This window comes from Entelurus aequoreus, linkage group LG09, assembly GCF_033978785.1.
Source record: "Entelurus aequoreus isolate RoL-2023_Sb linkage group LG09, RoL_Eaeq_v1.1, whole genome shotgun sequence".
Lineage (NCBI taxonomy): Eukaryota > Metazoa > Chordata > Actinopteri > Syngnathiformes > Syngnathidae > Entelurus > Entelurus aequoreus.
The window spans coordinates 35,519,077-35,542,424 of NC_084739.1; the positions used below are offsets into that span (position 1 = coordinate 35,519,077).

Below are 23,348 nucleotides of genomic sequence, written 5' to 3' on the forward strand. Positions count from 1 at the left end.
AAATACTTCCATAAGGCAACTGGATCAAAAAATGTTCCAGAACGTCATGGCAGGGACATAGCCTTGGAACTATTGCCATCTAGTGGTTGAAGAAAATAAACAAAACAAAGCTGTAACCACACCAAATCCATTGTTTATTGTTTCCAAATCATATAGAAAAGTCATCAATATCAATTCTGAGAAACCTGAAAGCAAAGGTCAGATTCATCGGCTGGTGGCGCTTCCAGAGGTTGTGGTGGTGTTGCTGGCTGGCATCTTCTTGAGTGTCCGATTCAGCTGAGAAGAGACAAAAGCAAACACTGAGTCACCGTCAGGACAGAACCATGTAAATGAGACCACCGTCACTGACCTCTGAACTTATTGTCAAATGAAACCATTTTATGCCTCTAAAGATCACTACTCACCTCCTCAAATTTGTGAATCTGTCTGATGAAAAAGTCTCCGTAGCGACGAGCCACTTTAGTGTCCGCTATGTGGATCATGTCCTGAGGAGATGTAAGGGGAGCAAACTTAAAAACTGACTCGCTAACTTTCAAGAAAATCAAATATCAAGTATAGTGCTTTAAGCAAGTCATCTACTAATACTTGAAACATGTTTTGGAGGATGAAGGACAGAAAAGAGAAAACATTTAGCCTAATGAAGTTTGACATTGGCAAAAAGTCTACCTTGTCGATGTAAAAGTCAACCTCCGAAGCTGACTGGAACTCTCCGTCCAGAGCGGAGATACCACTGGTCCATACCAAGTTCTTCATCTTGTGCTTGAAGACCAGCAGCTGTATCCTAAAGTCCTGTTCATCCATGTCTAAGAATCCTGCCAGCTTGGCCACGGGCATTGTGGTGTACAGCTTCAGGAAACTGGAGTCAAACAAGATGGCGGTGTAAGATTAATCGACTTGAAATGTTTCATTCATCCGCTATGTTGCTGGGACATAAGGCCCAAAAGTCATGATCTGCTACTTTTTATCTAAATGGTGATATACAACATGTCTGTGCCACATTCACACACAGGGAGCATGCGCACATGCACAAAAGCAGTCCAAGTCATAGTCATGACAGAATAAACAATCTTTCATAGCTAATGTTAACTATTACCTAATAACACAAAGTTAATAACACGCACTACGGACGGGAGTAGTAACGTCATTATGTGCTAAAAGCCGTAAGAGGCAAGTTGACACTCTCAAGGCATCAGCATAAAGCAGGGGTCCCCAAACTTTTTACCTCAGGGTCCACATTAGGTTAAAAGGACTCCTGGCGTAAATGTTGCAAACAGCCCCATTTTAAAAAGAGCTCTAGGATGAATATTTAAAACACTTCCCTGTGGTCCACATAACCTGGGATGGTGGTTCTTTGGTCAGAATTTTGTATAGATGTGTTACAGACTATCTTTAAGATGCTTTCTAACCATCTCTTCAGAATGCGTGGTTTAGTGGGCAGTCTTATTTCGACAGCGTCTTCTCCCCGTTGTACTTTTTATTTTGCGCTTCCATATCGAGTCTATTTGCAGTTATACATTCGAACTATACGCTAGTTGCTATTAAAAATGGCAACACCAGAGGATGCATGTGCATGTACAAGCTATTCTGCCCAACAATAAGAAGATAGCGAAAAAGAAAGAGCTTATTGACCACAGCGTCGTACAACAATGGCGGACTAGCGCAAAGCACTTTAGGTAAATTTCTACCATATATGGGGATATCTGCTGACGTCACAGATGGTAAAAACGTCACAAATGGGGAAAATTCCAAACAGTGCGTTTGCAAGAAGTATGAAGGAAGGCAAGGTTGTTCTATAACTCCGCCATGCTTCCATTTCAAATTTTCGGGACTTACGCAGATCCCAAACACAAAAACCGGTACTAATAAGTAAGAAAAGTTGGTTTTGCATAATAGGTCCCCTTTAAGTCAAAACTAAATGTAATACTGAGGAAACTGTTAATGTTGATGCCTCTAGGAGTGGTTGACTGATGTCGACATAAGCGGTTGAAAACATAATCGAAACCGAACTAACCATTGCTAAGCATTTACTTGAGACTTTGGCCAGACACGTATTAAGAATAAGTGTAGTTAAAGACTTTTGAACTTATGGCAGTTTGTTGATGCTAACAATCCCAAAATAATTAAATCAAATGTGTGCATTTTGTGATTTGTTGTTTTAGATTCCAGGTTATAACGGCCATGCTTTTATTTTTTAACAGGAAGTAAAAGTGTGCAACCAAGAGTGTTTACTGCTGTAACATACAGTTAATAAAACACGCAGATTATGAAGCTGAAATCTTGGATATCTGTGGTAGTTTAAGTCATAAAACATAAAAACAAGTAACTGAATGTCACTTTTCTCGTTACACACAAAATTGTTTTTTAAAGCCTCAGCTGGCAGCAAGCAGGAAACTATTTGCGTTTAGAGACATGTAGGTTGGGCAAACTAAAACAACTGCACAGCTTTCCGGAAGAACTGAACAGACCATTTTAAATGCAATAACCACATATTACAGTATAAAGTGGTATTGTCTCACCTTATATCTGGTGTATATTGTGTATACAGTTATATGGTAAAATGTCAATATACCGCTCAGTCCACAAAGAAAGTGATGAGATTTCACCTGCGAATGGTGGAGAGTTGAGCCTGCTGCTGGACCTCTTCTGAAAAGACCTTAAGCTGCTGCTGGAAAGGTTCCTTGTGGTTCTTGGCGTCTACGTTGTCGTAGTCGGGCACCACTGGAGACAAAAACTTGGGGCGGGCGAAGCTGAACAACTCCTCAAACACCTGCAGGTCTCTTTGGTGGGAAGAGAGTCACTATGTTATTTTCACTGAACAAAGAGCATAGAATATACATATACATACAGATTGGACGCTTGGGTAAATGAGCAATTATACAAACTCTTCCCATCATACTGGGACAGGAAAGTGTACATTGAACATTAATAGGAACGATCACATTTGTCCAATACAGATTTTGTCCAGATGGTACAAATTGCCTAGGACGAGTGCACCTTAAATATTCAAAACAGGAAATGTTTTCATTTGCATTACTCTCTTTCTCTTGAGTCATACCAAAGACTATACAAATGGGACCTATTACCTCCCTGCTTGGCACTCAGCATCAAGGGTTGGAATTGGGGTTAAATCAACAAAAATGATTCCCGGGCGCGGCCACCGCTGCTGCCCACTGCTCCCCTCACCTCCCAGGGGGTGAACAAGGGGATGAGTCAAATGCAGAGGACAAATTTCACCACACCTAGTGTGTGTGTGTGACAATCATTGGTACTTTAACTTAACTATTCTACGACACACAACGGTGCACACAATAAAAAGGAAATGTCTAATAGTCTCACCCTTTCTGCATGCGCAGCATCTTGTCTCCATACTTGTCCCTCAGCTGCGTGTGGATGCTCTCATCAATGCGCATCGGGTACATGGTGAGTGCAATGGCCAGCAGACCGTGCATCTGCTCGTTCTGTTTGTTGATCTATTACACATGAACATAAAAGTGGCATCTATCATTTTCTTTGTTCCTACTGAAAGTGGGTTTTCGAGGGCAGATATATCAAGTAAATGTGTTTTTCTGTTTTTTAAAGTGTATTAAATTCTTGTTTTGATGCTCCACCATTTAGTTATGCTATCATTATTTCAATGTTTAACACTTACATTATTTTAAAGGACTTGAAAAGTTTTTGATGTCTAACAAAGGTGTAAATGAAAGTCAGCAAGCAGCCAGAGAAACATACATCATCTGCTTAGAACTTTATAGCATGACAAACTGTACTTTACATTTTAATAATGTATTTACTAATGTAAAATGACCATAGGTAAAGTTTTTTTTTTTTTTTAATTCAACGTTTGCTACTCCCTAAATCGTAATTATTAACCTTGGCAAACACGCAGGTATTTGAGAAAAAAAGATACTTTCTATCAGCACGCAAGCCTGAAAATAACATTTTGAAAATCCATCCATCCATCCATCCATCTTCTTCCGCTTATCCGAGGTCGGGTCGCGGTGGCAGCAGCCTAAGCAGGGAAGCCCAGACTTCCCTCTCCCCAGCCACATCGTCCAGCTCTTCCTGGGGGATCCCGAGGCGTTCCCAGGCCAGCCGGAAGACAGTCTTCCCAACGTGTCCTGGGTCTTCCCCATGGCTTCCTACCGGTCGGACGTGCCCTTAACACCTTCCTAGGGAGGCGTTCGGGTGGCATCCTGACCAGATGCCCGAACCACCTCATCTGGCTCCTCTCGATGTGGAGGAGCAGCGGCTTTACTTTGAGCTCCCCCCGAATGGCAGAGCTTCTCACCCTATCTCTAAGGGAGAGCCCCGGAGGAAACTCATTTCGGCCGCTTGTACCCGTGATCTTGTCCTTTCGGTCATAACCCAAAGCTCATGACCATAGGTGAGGATGGGAACGTAGATCGACCGGTAAATTGAGAGCTTTGCCTTCCGGCTCAGCTCCTTCTTCACCACAACGGATCGATACAGCGTCCACATTACTGAAGACGCCGCAGCGATCCGTCTGTCGATCTCACGATCCACTCTTCCCTCACTCGTGAACAAGACTCTGAGGTACTTGAACTCCTCCACTTGGGGCAGATTTTGAAAATCAAGACTACATTTCCTACAATTGGGTGAATTTCTACACTATATTTTACCTTCAGATATTCTCATCTACGAACCTCTTTTGGCTGTCTTTTTGACACTTACATGTCCCATGTATTTACCACAACATTATGTTTTTAGTAGATCATTTACTAACATTATTATCATTGAAAATGTGATGTAGAATTCTATAACATGTAAACATAGAACTTAGAAAACATTTTCCATTTAGCAACTCTATCATAAAGTCACGCCCCCCTGGTAATTGACTTCCGGTGTTGTGACCTCTGTTTACAATCCATCACGTCAAAAATGTACCTTCTCATTAGCTACTAATAAATGCTCTAGAACTACAACTGGTTCGGACTGACAGTGTTCAGGTTGTAATCACCCAAATATGATTAGCAGCAAAGTAGAAAGCAGTCAACACTAAGGCTTGGAGAGAAAATGCAGATGACAACAGGTAAGTTAGCTATATGATGCTAACTAGCGAGTTTGTTTTGGTGCCCTTAATTGTCTCCCTGTCTTGCAATTCAGTGCGGCATTTAGGCAAGGGGAACAGCGAATACCTGAGGCGAGCATTCAAAATGTTTTGATATTGTAGTGTGTTTACATACGGTAATTCACCCACGGAACTTTAGTTATTGTACCGGTCCGACTGGTTTTCACGGGACACATTTCCTGTGTTGTTGCGCTGAGAAGCCACGGATGTATGGATACTAGGATTGTAACGATACACAAAAATTTCGGTTCGGTACGTACCTCGGTTTAGAGGTCACGGTTCGGTTCATTTTCGGTACAGTAAGAAAACAACAAAATACAAATTTTTTGCTTAATTATTTACCAAATTTGTAAACAATGGCATAACATACATATACACACAGGGTCCATTGCCAGGGTTAATGCGGTCAACATACATAAAATAAAAACTAAATAAGCTAAGGCTCAGAATGGTTTCTTAACAAAACCTTTCTACATATAAAGTGCTTTTTTTGATTGATTGATTGATTGAGACTTTTATTAGTAGATTGCACAGTACAGTACATATTCCGTACAATTGACCACTAAATGGTAACACCCGAATACGTTTTTCAACTTGTTTAACTCGGGGTTCACGTTAATCAATGTTAAACTGCCTCAAATTGTTGCTCAGATTAAATAAAATGACAAAACTTTTCTTCTACATATAAAAATTGCAACATTAAACAGTTTCAAGTCAACTCAGCCACAGATTAACTTTTCTTTCCCCACCCCCAGCCTGGCTAACTTGGCAGTAAGAGGATATATGGGCTTATTGTTCTTCCACCATAGAAGTGGGTCAAAATCTAGTTTCTTATGCAATATGGTCTTAAATCTGCTGCTATAAAAACATTTGTTATTGCTTTAGCCCTGCCTGACTCGCCGAGGAGAGGCTGCTTGAATGTGGTGGTGACGCTTCAAATGGGTTAGCATGTTTGACGTGTTGTCAGAAGCAGCTGCTGAACAATGTTGGCAAACATCTGTCCTCCATTTTTGTATCGCGCAGCCAAAGTGTTCCCAAACGGGAGATCTCAACGAGGCATGAGGGTATTCCAGCTGTGGCTTTTACATGTTGTCGTAGCCCGGTCGCTGCTAGCATGCCGTGTGTTGTGCCTCGGTGTGCATTATTTACACAACGTGCGGTACGCTACTTAATACGTCTGTGTGGAAACTCGTTCGATACACCTCCGAACCGAAACGGTTCAATACAAATACACGTACCGTTACACCCCTAATGGATACTGTTCGATTGCTGATAAGAAAAAGTCTGAATGTAATTAAAACAATTAGCTTCATCTTTTGACACTCCTTCTTCCAATCCCATCCTTACACGCTGCAATATTTCCTTTAAGTGATATTTTGGCACGAAAATTAATGTTTAAAAAATTACATTTCACTTGCCTGAACACCATAGCCAATTGTAAGCAGTTTTGGGAAGATCCTTTTGAGCTCGATTGTGCCTCAATGCACAAATTCAGGGTCTAAAAAAGGCATGCTTAGAGGATTTTTGTGTGGAAGGACTTGAGAGCTTTGACTTGTGCCGCTTACATTTTCTTCAAAAATTCCTCTAGACACGACTCAATCTTCTGGAAAGTCTTTCAAGATGATTGGAAGCTACCTTTGCTGCAAAAGGGGCACTAACTTTATTTTCTTCCATTTTGAGATGCACATGCTGCGTTCATGTGGTCAAATATCTTGGTATAAATGAAGTACCGGTATGTTGCAAAATATGTATATGACAGGATTGTGTTCTGATCATCATATCAGTTATGTCTTTAAATGCCTCCATTTATATTTTATTTAGAATATTTTGAGTAATTGAGATCGAAATGAAATATGGCCGACATATGGCCTTGATTTTTTTTTTAAACTACAGATGAAGACTAGCCTTCTGGCTAATTCTGGCTTTTTTAACCATGTGTAGTCATGTGTTTTATGCATTGTCCCCTTCGAAATAAACTACCGTATTTTTCGGAGTATAAGTCGCACTGGCCGAAAATGCATAATAAAGAAGGAAAAAAACATATATAAGTCGCACTGGAGTATAAGTCGAATTTTTGGGGGAAATTTATTTGATAAAACCCAACACCAAGAATAGACATTCGAAAGGCAATTTAAAATAAATAAAGAATAGTGAACAACAGGCTGAATAAGTGTACGTTATATGACGCATAAATAACCAACTGAGAACTTGCCTGGTATGTTAACGTAACATATTATGGTAAGAGTCATTCAAATAACTATAACATATAGAACATGCTATACGTTTACCAAACAATCTGTCACTCCTAATCGCTAAATCCGATGAAATCTTATACGTATAGTCTCTTACGTGAATGAGCTAAATAATATTATTTGATATTTTACGGTAATGTGGTAATAATTTCACACATAAGTCGCTCCTGAGTATAAGTCGCACCCCCAGCCAAACTATGAAAAAAACTGCGACTTATAGTCCAAAAAATATGGTAATCTTACAATCTTATGGTTTAAAGAATGGTATTTTATGTCTGTTAAAAACACATTCAGCACTTGTCCTACTAGGCCAGCATTTATGTAAAACCTGTTTGGGACCCACCATCTCATATTTATACGTTGACCTCTGGAACATATTTCTTGTCCTCTGGATGTAGAGTAGGATGTTGGCGAACACTCGAATGGCATCCTGGTAGCGCCTCATCATCAGATAGGCGAAGCCCACATAGTAATAGGTGGTGATCTGACACTCAGGAACACGAGAGTACATACTCTGCAAAAAAAAAAAAACAACAGAGAACCATTTGAGAGACTGCAAAGAAAAAAAAAAGACAGGTTTACTATAACAAGTTACTGGTTGTACCTTCTTGTTGAGCTCAATGTTCTCCAACACTTTGATGGCTTGGTAGTAGTCCCCAAGCAGAGAGTGAAGCCTCAGTAGCCCCACAAGGCTGAAATAACCCAACATCTTATAGAGCAAGTGGCGTCCATATTCCCCCGCCACACTCTCTGGGTCCCCTGCAATACATCAACATGTCAGTTTGACCCGACATCCTTGAGCAAGATACTTAACCCCCAATCACTCTCAATATTTTAGCATTAGTGTATAAACACAGAGTTTACATCACAACAAATTGTACATTAAATGGTCATACCTCCGCTAGTGTAGACTTCCAGCTGGCGGTTAATGTTACTTTTATCCACCAAGGAGTGGAGAACATTGAGAACGCTGTGAACATTCCAGATCTTTGGGTTGTTTCGCAGGAACTCGATCTCGTCTTCCGGCTTCTTGGCCGTCTTAGAGCGGTACTGACTGAACGACTGGAACTGAAGGGGAGGAGGAAGAGAGGTGCAAATTATATGGTGTAATCCCCCAAAACAGTTCATGAACTAACAGAGTAATGTCTTGACACAGCTTAACCCATACATACAAAAAATACATGTGTGAAATTATTAACAGGACTTAACAGGAAATCGTGGTATTAATTGGGAAAATTCTGCTGCTTATTAATCTATTTGTAAATCTTAGAATCTTAGATCATACTTGATAGATGAATTCATCAATAATGTCCCAAAGCCACTGGTTAGGTAGTTCCAAGGGGGCTGGGCCATCAGCATCTGTTCACAACAAAAAACATATGAATGTCCATCTTGTAAAACTTAAAGAAGGAAAATAAATATACATAAAACTTACTCAGAATATAGTTAAAGAGGTTGCAGTAATTGTAATATGACTCAAACCTCTGGTTTAAACTGGGTCCACCCTGCATAGTGTTAGAAAAAACACACTGGTCAAAAACAAAGACATCACTATTCAAGATCCAGTGAAAGACATTAGAACATAGTGGTTACTTACACTGACTTTCGCGTAGATGTGCCTGTAGTAAAGTTCCTTATAGAGAATGAGGAAGACAGCATCTGTAGAAAGCAAATTGTGATAAGCTGATGATATTGATGTCGTGCTACACCGGAGGCAGCATGGAAATATGCCACTTGACTAGAAAACATGATTAGCATTTGGTTTGTTAGTGAACAGATATGCTTTTCAGATAAGGTCTTTTTTCAACATACATTTTAATGAAAAACATGATCCAAAATGATACAGCACTATATTAGAGATATATCTATGTAGACAAATCAGATAATACAGTGGTCCCCAACCACCGGGCCGCGGACCGGTAGGCCCGGTACCGGTCCGTGGATCGATTGGTACCGGGCCGCACAAGAATTAAAAAAAATAAATACATTTAAAAAATGTTTTAAAATGTATTAAATCAACATAAAAAACACAAGATACACTTACAATTAGTGCACCAACCCAAAAAACCTCCCTCCCCCATTTACACTCATTCGCACAAAGGGTTGTTTCTTTCTGTTATTAATATTTCTGGTTCCTACATTATATATCAATGTAGATCTATACAATCTGCAGGGATACAGTCCGTAAGCACACATGATTGTATTTTTTTATGACAACCCCCCCCCCCCGGTCCGTGGGACAAATTTTCAAGCGTTGACCTCTGGTAGTTACAAAAAGGTTGGGGACCACTGAGATAATATATTTTGTTCATATTTCATTGTATAGTCATCATCAGGCAACTACATCTCACTCACCACGTTTCCATGCACTAAACTAGTCTGATTTCTCAAATAGTCCGTTTTTTGTATTTTCACACCTACATGTGAAGTCCAAGTGGCCATGCACACTCTCTAATGCAACTATTGGTCATACGCCGAAAATGCATAATAAAGAAGGAAAAAAACATAAATAAATCGCACTGGAATATAAATCGCATTTTTGGGGGAAATGTATTAGATAAAATACAACACCAAGAATAGACATTTGACAGGCAATTTAAAATAAATAAAGAATAGTGAACAACAGGCTGAATAAGTGTACGTTATATGACGCATAAATAACCAACTGAGAACGTGCCTGGTATGTTAACATAACATATTATGGTAAGAGTCATTCAAATAACTATAACATATAGAACATGCTATACATTTACCAAACAATCTGTCACTCTTGATCGCTAAATCCCATGAAATCTTCTTCCTCTGTGTTGCTTCTAAACAACTCTGCCAACTCCAAAGGTAGACAATGCGCCGCTTCCTCTTCTATCGGTATGTCGCTTACGTCAGAGTCATCGTCAGTTGCAGTTCCAATTATTCCAGCCGTTCTTAATCCGGACAGGATGGTTTCGGTTGTCACTGAAGCCCATGCTTTGTCGATCCATCCAATGACATCCAGAAAAGTTGCATGGCGCAACTCGAACAACTTGGCGGCTGTCCATCCCCTGCTTCTCCCATGCCTTGTCATCTGCCGGGCGCGTCTGTCTATGGCCTGCTGCTGACCCTTCTGAGTGGCACGATGACCAAACCTATTTTTACTATAACAATCTACAAGGTTAATACAGTTCGCTTCTCTTTCTTCCCCTCCATTTATCTGCTTTCTTTTGTATTTCAAGTTATCATTACATATATGTATTGTTGCATTTAAAACAATTGTATTGTTGATAATAGATGTAATTGTTATTATTAATTATCAATAGTGCTATTTATATTGGTATTTGTATTGCTCCAATTGTAGTGTAATAATGTTTATTGTCATTTCTGTGTTATTAATATTTACTTCACCAACTGCTTCTTTACTATCCCATTCGTATGACATTAGTACATATCGTATTTGCTGATGCTGTTCTGTTGTGGTTGTTATTGTTGTCGTCTCTCTGTCTTATCCCTGAAATTTCCCCCGTCTTCATTTTTTCTCTTTCTATCCCCTCCTGCTCCGGTCCGGTTGCGCCAAATAATAATAATTTAAATCCATTTATGAAGTTAAATACAAATAAGGCCACAAGAGAAGTATCCCACACTTCTCTTTTGTAAAGTAAATCTGTACAGCCGATATGGGCATCTACATCAACAATATGTTTTGCCTAAGTAGCTGGACCAAAAAAACAAAAAACAAAAGAGCCTAACTATTTGAGAAATCAAACTTATTTAGTGCATGGACAGGTACTGAATGTAAAGTTACTTGGTGATTAATTGTTTCAACATTTTTTCACAAAAATTTAAACCAGTTCACCCACCGTCGCCAACCAGTGATGAAATTGTATCGGCTTCTGGCCACGGAGATGTCTTGAAGAAACGTTCCGTCAACTTGTTCCAACTAAAAACAAGAACAACATGTTAGCCATGAAGTAAATATTCACTTCAATGACAAATTTGCAGCAAAACAAACAGGAGGAGTCGGCCAAGAAGAAATGTTGAAAATGACCTGTTTTCATAGACATCTTGGATCTCATAGATCTTCTGTTCAATACTCTCACTGGACACACGGTTGGACTGCAGCTCATAGACCTTCTGGTCGATCAAGTCGGAGACGGTTTTGTGGAAGTACTGAAGAAAATTCTTGATCACCTCTGGGATAACATGGTAGGTCTGCTGATTATAGTGCCTATCATAAGCTAGGTCTGCCTTAGGGTCACCTGTAAGGAGATAAAGAACAAATTATAATGTGGACTTTAACTTCAAAATAAACTTTGGATCACAACGTCTTTGTTGTTCGTGTTCACTAACCTGTGTGGCGGTCACCGTCGTAGGGACCGTGCTGTAAAACAAGATGCATGATCAGTAGCTGCGGTCATTGATTATATTTAGTGACGAATTGATTGATTGGAACTTTTATGAGTAGATTGCAAAGGAAGGAAATACATTATATGAAACAGTACAGTTTATACAGTACAGTACATATTCCGTACAATTCACCAATAAATGGTAACACCCGAATAAGTTTTTCAACTTGTTTAAGTCGGGGTCAACGTTAATCAATTCATGGTACGACCCCCCGCGACCCTGAAAGGGACAAGCGGTAGGAAATGGATGGATGGATGGTACGAAGTGAAGTATATTTATATAGCGTTTTTCTCTAGTGACTCAAAGCGCTTTACATAGTGAAACCCAATATCTAAGTTACATTTAAACCAGTGTGGGTGGCACTGGGAGCAGGTGGGTAAAGTGTCTTGCCCAAGGACACAACGGCAGTGACTAGGATGGCGGAAGCGGGGATCGAACCGGCAACCCTCAAGTTGCTGGCACGGCCGCTCTACCAATCGAGCTATACCGCCCCAACACAGTTACGAACAAAAACACTACACATAACGGCAAATGGAGAAATAAAAATTAAATCGAATTGTGTTAAACATGCACAGGTAATGTATAAGACCCAAGTTGTCCTGTTATTTTGGGTCAATTTAATATATGAGTAAATAAGTGTGTAACATAGCCGGGCTAGCTAACCGGCTCTTGCTAGTAGCTTGCCGATCACCTTTGTTCCTAAATATGATAACGACAACATGTTTAAAATAAAATAATAATATGTGTACTAACGTCTCCTTCGTCGTGGTACGACATGATGGTCGAAGTTATTCCAAAAGAGTTTAGATTTTGGAGGTAAAATTAGAAAATGCGTTCGACTAGCTGTTCCAGCTAAACCACGCAACTATCACTGGTTGGTAACAGGAAGCGGAAAGGAAAGGATGACGTGCAAATAGAATAACGCGAGATGAAACGCAGTTCACGCAACTAAATGCATCATGGGAAATGTAGGTCTTGTGGTACTGTTGAATGATAGTAACACGTTAACAAAACAGATGAGGGGAGTTACTTATTATAGGTAAATGTAACAACAACGTTGAGATTTATTTTTGATTATAAAACCTTATTATTTATATTTGATATAGTTTATTTGTTTTTATAATATTTTTTTATATAAAAAAAATAATCCAAATATAAGCTGTTGCATACATTTTGATAAAAACAGAAACAAGAACATTTAAGTAAGTGCGTTATTATAGCTTACTTTATCACCCAGGGCCAGGGCACATAAAGTAAACCATATGTGATATAGACACTGTGACAATAATATCAACCCATCCATCAGTCCGCCTGTCCCTATGTAATAATGTTACTATTAGATTGGATATTTATGATGCACCATTTATCTCACGAAACACCCACACGTTTATTTAAAAATGTGGTAGACCTGGCAGATTAATTTAAACACTCTGCGTTATCTCATAAAAATAAATCTTACTTTTTCACCAAATATGAATTGTTTCATTTTTGTATTGTGAGATTCCTAAACATTTAAATCTAAAATGCATTTGCAATGCTTTAGTCACGTTCACAAAAATTCCCTTTTTTTGCCACTTGGTGGCGCAATCGTAATTATGTGCAATGTTCACTAACAACTAACTGCCAAATCTGGTATCAATCCAAAAACAAGTACTATACATATAGGGCTATAGTATCACCAATACTGATACTTTTCACTTGTTTTTTAAATATTTTTTTTAGATCAATGATTTTTGCCTTTATTTGTCGATCATGATTGTATTGATTGATTGACTGATTGAGATTTGTATTAGTAGATTGCACAGTGAATTTATTCCGTACAATTGACCACTAAATGGTAATACCCGAATACGTTTTTCAACTTGTTTAAGTCGGGGTCCACTTAAATTGATTCATGATACAGATATATACTATCAGATATATACTATCATCATAATACAGTCATCACACAAGATAATCATCATCAGAGTATATACATTGAATTATGTACATTATTTACAATCCGGGGTGTGGGATGTGGAGGGGGGGGGTGGTGGTGGTGGTGGGGGGGGGGGGGGTAGGCTTGGTTGTTATCATCACTTCAGTCATCAACAATTGTATCATCAGAGAAATGGACATTGAAACAGTGTAGGTCTGACTTGGTAGGATATGTACAGCAAGTAGTGGACATAGAGAGAGAGACAGAGAGAGAAAGATCAGAAAGCATAAGAAAAAGTATCTACATTTGATTATTAACAATCCGGGGAGAGTGTTAGTTTAGGGTTGAAGTTGCCTGGAGGTGTAGTCAGAATAAAACACAGGACACGGATGTACGTGAAATGTACTATTATAAAACATCAACAAAATAATGCAAGTATCTTTCAATTGCATACAATTGTTTAAGGAAAATAAAATGAATAGTTTAAAATACAATAGATTAAACCAAAACTATTATATTGCCCCCCACACACTTACCAATTTTAGTTATTGTTTATTATCAAGCCTTTACTCTTGTTACTGTAGGTAAAATTTGCAGCGCAACCACAACATTTTCCCCATTGTGGGATAAATAAAGTTTATCCCATCCTGTTCTGTAGCTTTATACCTTAAACCAGTGGTCCCCAACTACCGGTCCGGGGACCGGTACCGGTCTGTGACATATTTGCTACCGGACCGTACAGAAACATTAAATCATTTATGAACGACTGCATTTTCTCCAACTTAACTTTCGCCTGTCCCACTAGACACACCAATAATCTTGTTTATGTCTATAAACAAGCTGTAGGCGTGTCTAGTGGGACGTTCTATGAGGAGTTTTATTGTACATCTGACATTAAAAAACTCCTTATAGTAAGTTGCCATTTGTTGTAATTGTTATAACTTTGTGACATGATACAACACACATTATTGAATATCCACCCATCCATCCATTTTCTACCGCTTATCACTTTCGGGGTCACGGGGGTCGCTGGAGCCATCTCAGCTGCATTCGGGCGGTAGGCGGGGTACACCCTGGACAAGAACATATAAAATATAAATGTGACAGATTGTAGCCAAAGGCTGATTTCCATCTGCATATCATTGCAAAGAAATAAGCCCAGGACTCCCACTAATTCAGCGTTATCGTGAGTTGTATTTTTCCTGCACTTATTTTTGCTGTATTTATGTGGCACCATTGGAAAGCCTGAAAATAATGCCTACATTAAACCGGTCCGTGGTGCAAAAAAGGTTGGGGACCACTGCCTTAAACCATTACCATGTGTTCAGTAACTTATTTTAGTTTAAACAATAAACAAATATATGACAATATCAACAATGTAACAAAACCAAAACAACACATTTGTGAAACTAAACATAGAAATACACTTATGAACATGCACTTAAGAAGATTTGATATCAATAACAAATACATCATAATAAATAAATAATAACTGTGATAAATATACACAATCAAGCGAGAATAATACAATTGAGGATTGTAAATTATAGACAGTAGAGTAACCAAATGCTTTTCATTTTTGACACAATGGCCACTGTAATAGTACTCGTGTGCTAGATATGTGTGATATTAAATATATATTGTGTTGCTGAAGAGTTAAAGGAAAGGTCTTTGCTGCAGAGCCATGCAGTTTTTGTGTGTGCAATCCGACTACCTTCCCAAGTGAAGGTGCTGCAAAGTGATCGAGTCTTCAAGTGTAGAGGGAGGGGGTGTGGAGAAAAGAAGTCGTCTTGAAGAGAGGGAGAAGTGGAAGAAGACACGCTGCTGAGGGAGAAAAGGCTCAGATACACTGCGCTTAATCATCAAGGCTGAAATAAGGAGACTTGTCTGCACAAACTGTGACGCAGACGAAACCAAACGCGCTCTTTTATCTACATTTCTTTTGGAAGGAATAGTTGACTTTTCTTTTTTTTTTTTTAGAGATTGTTACACTTTTTTTTTGCGTTGGTGTTGCACAGGTGTGCCTTTTGGACCGTGCATAATTTGGGAGAGTTGACTATTGCCAGGATGCGCGCCTGTCCTATGCTAGCCTTCCTCTGTCTGCTGTGCGCCGGACGCGCTCAGAAGTTCTCCGCTCTTACGGTAGGAATGCCCTCAAAACGTCCATATTGCATACACGCAGCTCTTTTTCGATGCATGTATCTAGAAAATATGCGTAAATATGACAAAAGGGATGTCATGGGGTCATAAATTACATTTTAACCAAATAAATAAATGCGCGACAGATAATGGTCTGCATTGTTGCGCATCAGTTTTAATTTATTTTATTCTAATAATCTTGAAATAGGAAACTTGGTAACACTTTAGTATGGGGAACATATTCACCATTAATTAGTTGCTTTATTAAAGTAACAAAGACTTAATTTAGAGTTATTTGGACACTAGGGGAACATATAAGGGTTAGTATTAGGGTTAGGGTTTGGGTTTGGGTTAGGGTTACTAATAAGCAATAATTCTGAGGTTAATGAGGGAAGACTCTTAGTTAATGGCTTACTGGTTGTATGATAAGGCCATGCAGAATAAGGCATTAATAAGTGCTTAATAAGAGCCAATATGTTACTAATTTGCATGTTAATAAGCAACTAATTAATGGTGAATATGTGTTCCCCATACTAAAGTGTTACCAGAAACTTTTATATTTCTACGAACATTTTGACTCTGACTGATCAAAACGCTTGTATTATATATATATATATAGTTGCCTTTAGTGCATGAACCTGTTTGCAACTTTGTCCAGGTCTTCTTTGTCTTGCTCCATCCAAATCCATAGCAATGTTCTTCTTTAAAAAATACTGCTTTAGAGAAATCCAAATCAGGGCCACAATCAAGTGCAGGTATACATGAACTTGCATGGTGGAATGTGCTCTGTCAGAGGCTTTATTGATTTAAAGGTTGATGTGACAGCTGCCTCCCCAGGCTCCATTATTTATGTCCCCGTCCAAAATACCTTAATATCTTGTTGGAAACAAATGGCCATGAGTTGTTAACCTGCAGGTGAAGGGTCGGCGATCCTCTCTCCCGATGACACAAGTGAAGCTTTGGAATGTGGGAGGAAATGTTGCGCGAGCAGATGCTCCACTTAATTTCACTTATTTTGGACACTGGAATAGATGATGAGTACCACGCTCTGCTATGTGAATAAAACTTAATTCATGGCAGGTCTGTGTCAAACTTCCCCTTTGCGGTTCATCACTTGCTTTTTATTGGAACAGCACATGGCAAGTGATTAATGGCGTATTGTTTGAATGACACACGAGAGGCTATAGTTGGTTTCCTGAAAATGTCTCCATGTACTACTTTGTGCATATTTGAGGTTAAAGAAGCGGACAGATCTATGGGACATTTGACTGGGTTTTTTCATGAGAACATTTTCCATGGTTTATGGCATGAAATAGTGTGTGAAGAGCTCTTCCTTTTTAAACTGTGAATGTTTCTCATATGGGCTTCATTGGTGCCCAGGATTTCATTAACTTGTGTGTCTGTGTGTGTGCCTGGGCTCTTCACCACAACTCTTTCTTTTCAAGCATGTTTCACAGCCCTTTCCTTTGATTGAGTTAGTATACCCTGCTTAAAGGCTGTCACTTTCTTCCCTTTTTCACTACGCTTGAAACTAATGATCCCCTTTGCAACCGACCGACCACGCAGGAAACTCCCGCCAAGGCCATTTAACACATTTACCTCGGCTCTCGGCTGGGACCCCCGTTGGACCCTGAGGCAGTGGTGTTGAGGGGCCTCTCAAGGTGCTAGAAGCATGAGCCCCCCCGGGTCCAAAAGGCCCTTATCAGCCTACAATATGCTCACTGCTGGAGGCTCGCCTTCCCGTACTCCATTCAGTCCCACAATGCTGCACAGATAATTGGATTTGAGGTTTTCTGCTTGTTGGTCTGGGACACTCCACCTGCTGTATCCTCTATTGACTGTCTCTTGTTATTCTGCCATCTGTTGGTACTATTGGAACAGATGCAAAAAGCAACTTGTACATAAATGTAACACTATGATGTACAATAAGCCAGACCCTAGAGCGGGGGTCAGCATGCGGCTCTTTAGCGTCATCCTATTGGCTCCCTGGAGCATTTTAATAAAAAGATTGAAAATGGAAAAAGAAGGGGGAAAAAATATTTTTTTTTGTTTTAGTATGGTTTTTGTTTGAGGACAAACATGACACACACCTTCCCAATTGTTATAAAGCCCACTGTTTAATATGTTTAATATGAGTATTTGGTGAACATTGTTTTGTCCTACTAATTTCGGCGGTTCTTGACCTCACCATAGTGTGGACTGTGACGCAAGTAAAATCTTCCACTCTTTCTTTGTCTCATTTTGTCCACCAAAAGTTTCGTGCTGTGTGTGAATGCACAAAGATGCGCTTTGTTGATGTTATTGACTTGTTGGAGTGCTAATCAGGCTATTTAGGCTAGCTGTATGTACATATTGCATCATTATGCATCATCCATCCATCCATCCATTTTCTACCGCTTATTCCCTTCGGGGTCGCGGGGGGCGCTGGCGCCTATCTCAGCTACAATTGGGCGGAAGGCGGGGTACACCCTGGACAAGTCGCCACCTCATCACAGGGCCAACACAGATAGACCGACAACATTCACACACTAGGGCCAATTTAGTGTTGCCAATCAATCTATCCCCAGGTGCATGTTTTTGGAGGTGGGAGGAAGCCGGAGTACCCGGAAGGAACCCACGCAGTCACGGGGAGAACATGCAAACTCCACACAGAAAGATCCAGAGCCCGGGTTTGAACTCAGGACTACTCAGGACCTTCGTTTTGTGAGGCAGACACACTAATCCCTCTTCCACTGTGCTGCCCATTATTTGTAGGTATATTTGAGCTCATTTAATTTCCTATACTTTTATCATCTTTGAATATAATTTAGTTTTGCATGTCTCACAACACATTATCTGTATGTAATATTGGCTGCATTTCTGATTGCCAAAGATTGTAATAAATCCATTAGAAGAAGACAGCATGCCGTTTCCTTTAACTTGTACACACACATCCATACCTTTGATCATTAAAAGACAGTAATTTCTAGGCGTAATCTCACCTTGTAAGTGGCCTCTGATTTACTAATGGTTTTTAATGTTGTAAAAATGTGTAGAGTAAATATACAATTTCCACATTTCCGTCAACGAAGATTTGCTTTAGCCTGCGACACATTTTGAGAGTAGGCTATTATAGCTAATATAGACACTTACATTCTGTGTTGCCTTCACTATAAGACTTCGGCTTTTTATATTTTGCGGCTCCAGACAGATTTGTTTTTTGTATTTTTGGTCCAATATGGCTCTTTCAACATTTTGGGTTGCCGACCACTGCCCTAGAGGAATTAGCGATATTCCGATCGTGGCAATTTACGCAAATTCAACCAATTTTTCCCAATGTATGTATTAATTTCCCCTCAAACTTTAGCCAATCATTGTAAAAAAACAAAACAAAAAAACACAACTTTATGATAGGCAAACACTTTTCAACAGATACAAATTGTGAACAAGAGAGAAGACAGCAGACAATAAAGGAGGCTTTGGTAGTGCTGTTTTGTAGTACCTCAACTTACAAGCTTAATTGGTGCTGTGATGAAGCTCTGAACTTGAGAAGTTCAAAATCAACATCTTCCATTGAAATTAATAGAAACAAATAGGGATGAAATGGTATCAAAATCTCACTGTACGGTATTATCACGGTATTAAGCCCACAGTATGATATTATTGATTATTGTGGTATATGTCAAAGACTTAAGAATATTGTAGTGTGTAAAATTAAGTGGCAAGAATGTTTCGGATAAACACACTTACTGTAATTGAACGCAAACATAATGCTCAAATGTTCTAATCAGAAATCCACCAAATTTAGCTGAACTGCACCAATTTTGTCAAGAGGAGTGGTCAAAAATTCAACCAGAAGCTTGCCAGAAGCTTGTGGATGGCTACCAAAAGCGCCGTATCGCAGTGAAACTTGCCAAGGGACATGTAACCAAATATTAACATTGCTGTATGTATACTTTTGACCCAGCAGATTTGGTCACATTTTCAGTAGATCCATAATAAATTCATAAAAGAACCAAACTTCATGAATGTTTTTTGTGACAAACAAGTATCTGCTCCAATCACTCTATCACAAAAAAATAAGAGTTGTAGAAATTATTGGAAACTCAAGACAGCCATGAAATTATGTTCTTTACAAGTGCATGTAAACTTTTGATTGCGACTGTATATATATATATATATATATATATATATATATATATATATATATATATATATATATATATATATATATATATATATATATATATATATATATATATATATATATATATATATATATATAATATTGTTTTTAAATGTATGTATTTAAAAAAAAAAGTTTAGTTAAGTGTCTTTAAACTGACAATATAAACATCCAGTAAATTGTTTTACATTTTACAAATGTAAAACATTAATGTTGGTGTTGGTGTTGGTGTCTTTCAACTTTTAACTTCAGAGAAACAGTGTCCTCTGTAGTGGACATCTTATATCACTTTGGAAAATGCTGATTCTCAGAAAGGTTAACTGACAATTTAACATTCAATAATGTATATACCTCACAAATTGATGCTTGGCCTCCATGGCATCAAATACTGTATATTTTCCGGGTGGTGGTTTATCAAGTTGCTTCTCAAATTAATTGTGTTCCCCGCAGTGCAGTATCACCAAACATTTGTTTTGTGTCCCCGCTGCCGCCTGTCGCATTTCCTACTTAAAACATGGTTAACAAAACCATTCAAACCACGAGTTGATTCAATTGTATTGAAAAAAAATGCGGGTTAAAACGTCACAACTTCCGATCGGCTTTATGTGTCGTCTTGGAAACACTCCAGATGAAGGCGATTGTTTTGCCTTGCAGTACACAGACCAAGGCGGTTGTCTTTTCGCCAGGGTTTGTTTGTGTATTTGTTAGCAATATAGCTCACAAAGTTATGGATGGATTTTGAAGAAAACTTCAGGAAGTGCCCGAAAAAACAATTATTTCTCTCTCCTTTACGACCCTCACATGTAGACCTCACACACTTGTGCTACGCTGGGTATTTTGGGAGATGTAGTTTACTTCCAGACCGGCCTATTCAAAAGTGCCAGCAAGAAACTACACTGACCAAGTTTTCATTTTATACTGTCATACGTCGCGGTATTATTGTGATGATAACGCTGTATTTATAATACTTTTACACCCCTAGAAAAAATTGTACCTGGTGCTTGGCCCCCTCAAAACAGTTCATTATTAATATGTAACATGCATTTTGAAAAAAATAAAACCTTTAGACAAGAAATAAAACAACTAAGTTATGTTGAGTTCTAGGTATAAGACCAGATGTTTTGGTCGGATCTTACAGGGTTTACTGTAACATTTGCTATGTTGACTTACGGCGGGGATCTTTAATTTTTTCTTGCAAAAGTTGCAACTAACAATTAACTGACAGACAGCTTTTTCTTTCTACATCAAGGTGCAATGAGTTTGCAATATTCTTTCATGATAAAATTCAAGTCATTAATAATCCAATAATTCCTGGAAAACAAATAGCTTCTCTGCAGCCAGCCAGTCAGCTAGAGCTGGCACATTTCACTCCTGTCACAGACATAAGGTCATCCACAGTCTGAGTCCATCAACATGCTGCCTTGATGAGTTGCCCACTTGATTTCTAAGGTCCATGCTAAGCAGTTTGTCATCAAACCTGCCATTTATGGGCAAAGTCCAGTAACAAGTTGTATACCAACAGCTTAGTGACTTTCTCCTGTGTAACAAATGCGTGTGATACTTTCCAATCAGGCTTTAGGTCCCACCACAGCTCTGAAACAGCTCTGATCAAAGTGACAAATGATATCCGCCTGAAAACAGACGCAGGAAAAGTCTCTGTCTTGGTTTTTTGCAGGACTTTGACACAGTTGACCATATTATCTTAATACAGAGGTTAGAAAACTGTGTGATAATATTCGGTTCTGCTCTTAACTGGTTCAGGTCCTATCTCGATCACAAGAAATACTATGTTGAAATTGGTAACTGTGTCTCTGACCAAATGGCTATGACCTGTGGGGTTCTTCAGAGCATCTATTGTTCAACTTGTACATGCTGCCTCTAAGCCAACTAATACACAGCTTCAATGTGTCCTACCACAATTATACAGATGCCACTCAGATCTATGTGTCACTGACGGTAGGTGAATGCAGTTTGTTGATTGATTCACTTTGTTGCTGCATCAAACAGATCAGTGTTTGGATTCTTCAGCTGAACTCAGACAAAACATAACATTGTCTTTGGCCTACAAAAGCAAAGAGAAACTATTATTAATCACCTTGAGACCCTTTCACTGACACCTAATAATCAGGTTAGAAATCTAAGCGTAATAATGGACCCAAACTTGAATTTTAACAGTCACATTAAGTCAATAAAATCGGCATATTTTTACAACCTAAAAACATTGCCAAAATCAGAGGAATAATGTCTTAATCAGGCTTAGACAGACAAGTGCAACATTTGTCTCCAGCAGGTTGGACTACTGTAATGGCCTTCTCACTGGGCTCTCTAAACGAGCTGTAACGCAGCTGCAGTACAACCAGAATGCTGCTGCTCGAGTTCTGACTCGAATTAGTAAATATGACTATATTAGTCCAGTGCTTAGGTCACTGCACTGGTTCCCTGTAGCTCAGAGAATATACTTTAAAACAGCACGGCTTGTGTACAAGTCTCTTAATAGTCTTGTGCATCTCTTACATCTCGGCCTCTGAGAACATCAAGCAGTGTTCTCCAGCTGAGTAGGATGAAACATGGTGAGGCTGCGTTTCAGTTTTAGCGTTTCAGTTTTATAATGCCAAAATCTAGAAGTCTTTCTGAAAATCTAAGAGAGGCCTCAATGTTGGTAAAAAAAAAAACGTTTATTTAATTGTACATACTGTATGACAACTGTATGACAAAGTATTTTATCTACACTCTTTGATTTACATTTTTGAAGTTTTTATCATGAATATATTTTATGATATTATTTTGAATTATGATAATTGTATTATCATTAGAATGTTTATTTTTGCCTTCTTGTAATTTATATACATACCTGTACATATATATATATATATATATATATATATATATATATATATATATATATATATATATATATATATATATATATATACAATATATATATATAAATATATATATATATATATATATATATATATATATATATATATATATATATATATATATATATATATATATATATATATATATATATATATATATATAGTATATAGGGATGTCCGATCATGGCTTTTTGCCGATATCCGATATGCAGATATTGTCCAACTCTTTAATTACCGATACCGATATCAACCGATACCGATATCAACCGATATATACAGTCGTGGAATTAACACATTATTATGCCTAATTTGGACAACCAGGTATGGTGAAGATAAAGTACTTTTTTAAAAAAATGAATCAAATTAAATAAGATAAATAAATTAAAAACATTTTCTTGAATAAAAAAGAAAGTAAAACAATATAAAAACAGTTACATAGAATCTAGTAATTAATGAAAATTTGTCAAATTAACTGTTAAAGGTTAGTATTATTAGTGGACCAGCAGCACGCACAATCATGTGT

The 23,348-nt window shown here is 38.4% G+C and overlaps 2 protein-coding genes across 3 annotated transcripts in view; one reads left to right on the forward strand and one right to left on the reverse strand.

Moving 5' to 3' along the window:
• Positions 1–111: 111 nt before the first annotated feature.
• Positions 112–12,623, reverse strand: LOC133657372 (eukaryotic translation initiation factor 3 subunit L-like). Of its 2 annotated transcripts, XM_062058632.1 has the most exons (15): positions 12,475–12,623; positions 11,665–11,695; positions 11,363–11,573; positions 11,175–11,254; positions 8,939–9,000; positions 8,777–8,846; positions 8,627–8,700; positions 8,238–8,409; positions 7,946–8,100; positions 7,685–7,855; positions 3,337–3,470; positions 2,604–2,777; positions 667–856; positions 405–485; positions 112–276 (listed from the first exon to the last, which is right to left on the reverse strand). In XM_062058632.1, exons 1-15 carry the CDS (start codon positions 12,496–12,498, stop codon positions 205–207), a joined length of 1,701 nt encoding a protein of 566 aa, XP_061914616.1. In that variant the 5' UTR covers positions 12,499–12,623; the 3' UTR covers positions 112–204. The 2 variants fall into 2 exon arrangements, with proteins under 2 accessions (XP_061914616.1, XP_061914617.1); XM_062058633.1 differs by lacking the exons at positions 11,175–11,254; positions 11,665–11,695; positions 12,475–12,623 and having other exon boundaries at positions 11,363–11,441.
• Positions 12,624–15,405: 2,782 nt separating this feature from the next.
• The window catches only part of LOC133657379 (SPARC-related modular calcium-binding protein 2-like), a 91,349-nt gene continuing 83,406 nt past the window's right edge, over positions 15,406–23,348 (forward strand). The window contains exon 1 of the mRNA XM_062058650.1: positions 15,406–15,781. Coding sequence (XP_061914634.1) covers positions 15,707–15,781 — 75 coding nt within the window. The 5' untranslated portion in view covers positions 15,406–15,706. The remainder of the gene's footprint in view (positions 15,782–23,348) is intronic.

Bases quoted from the DNA above. Each gene is read 5' to 3' on its own strand.
- LOC133657372 (XM_062058632.1), bottom strand. From the start codon at position 12,498: ATGTCGTACCACGACGAAGGAGAC. The intron at 11,574-11,664 runs GTTAGTGAACAC...ATCTCCTTACAG, and splicing joins CGACGGTGACCGCCACACAG to GTGACCCTAAGGCAGACCTA. The intron at 857-2,603 runs GTGAAATCTCAT...GTTTGACTCCAG, and splicing joins CAACTCTCCACCATTCGCAG to TTTCCTGAAGCTGTACACCA.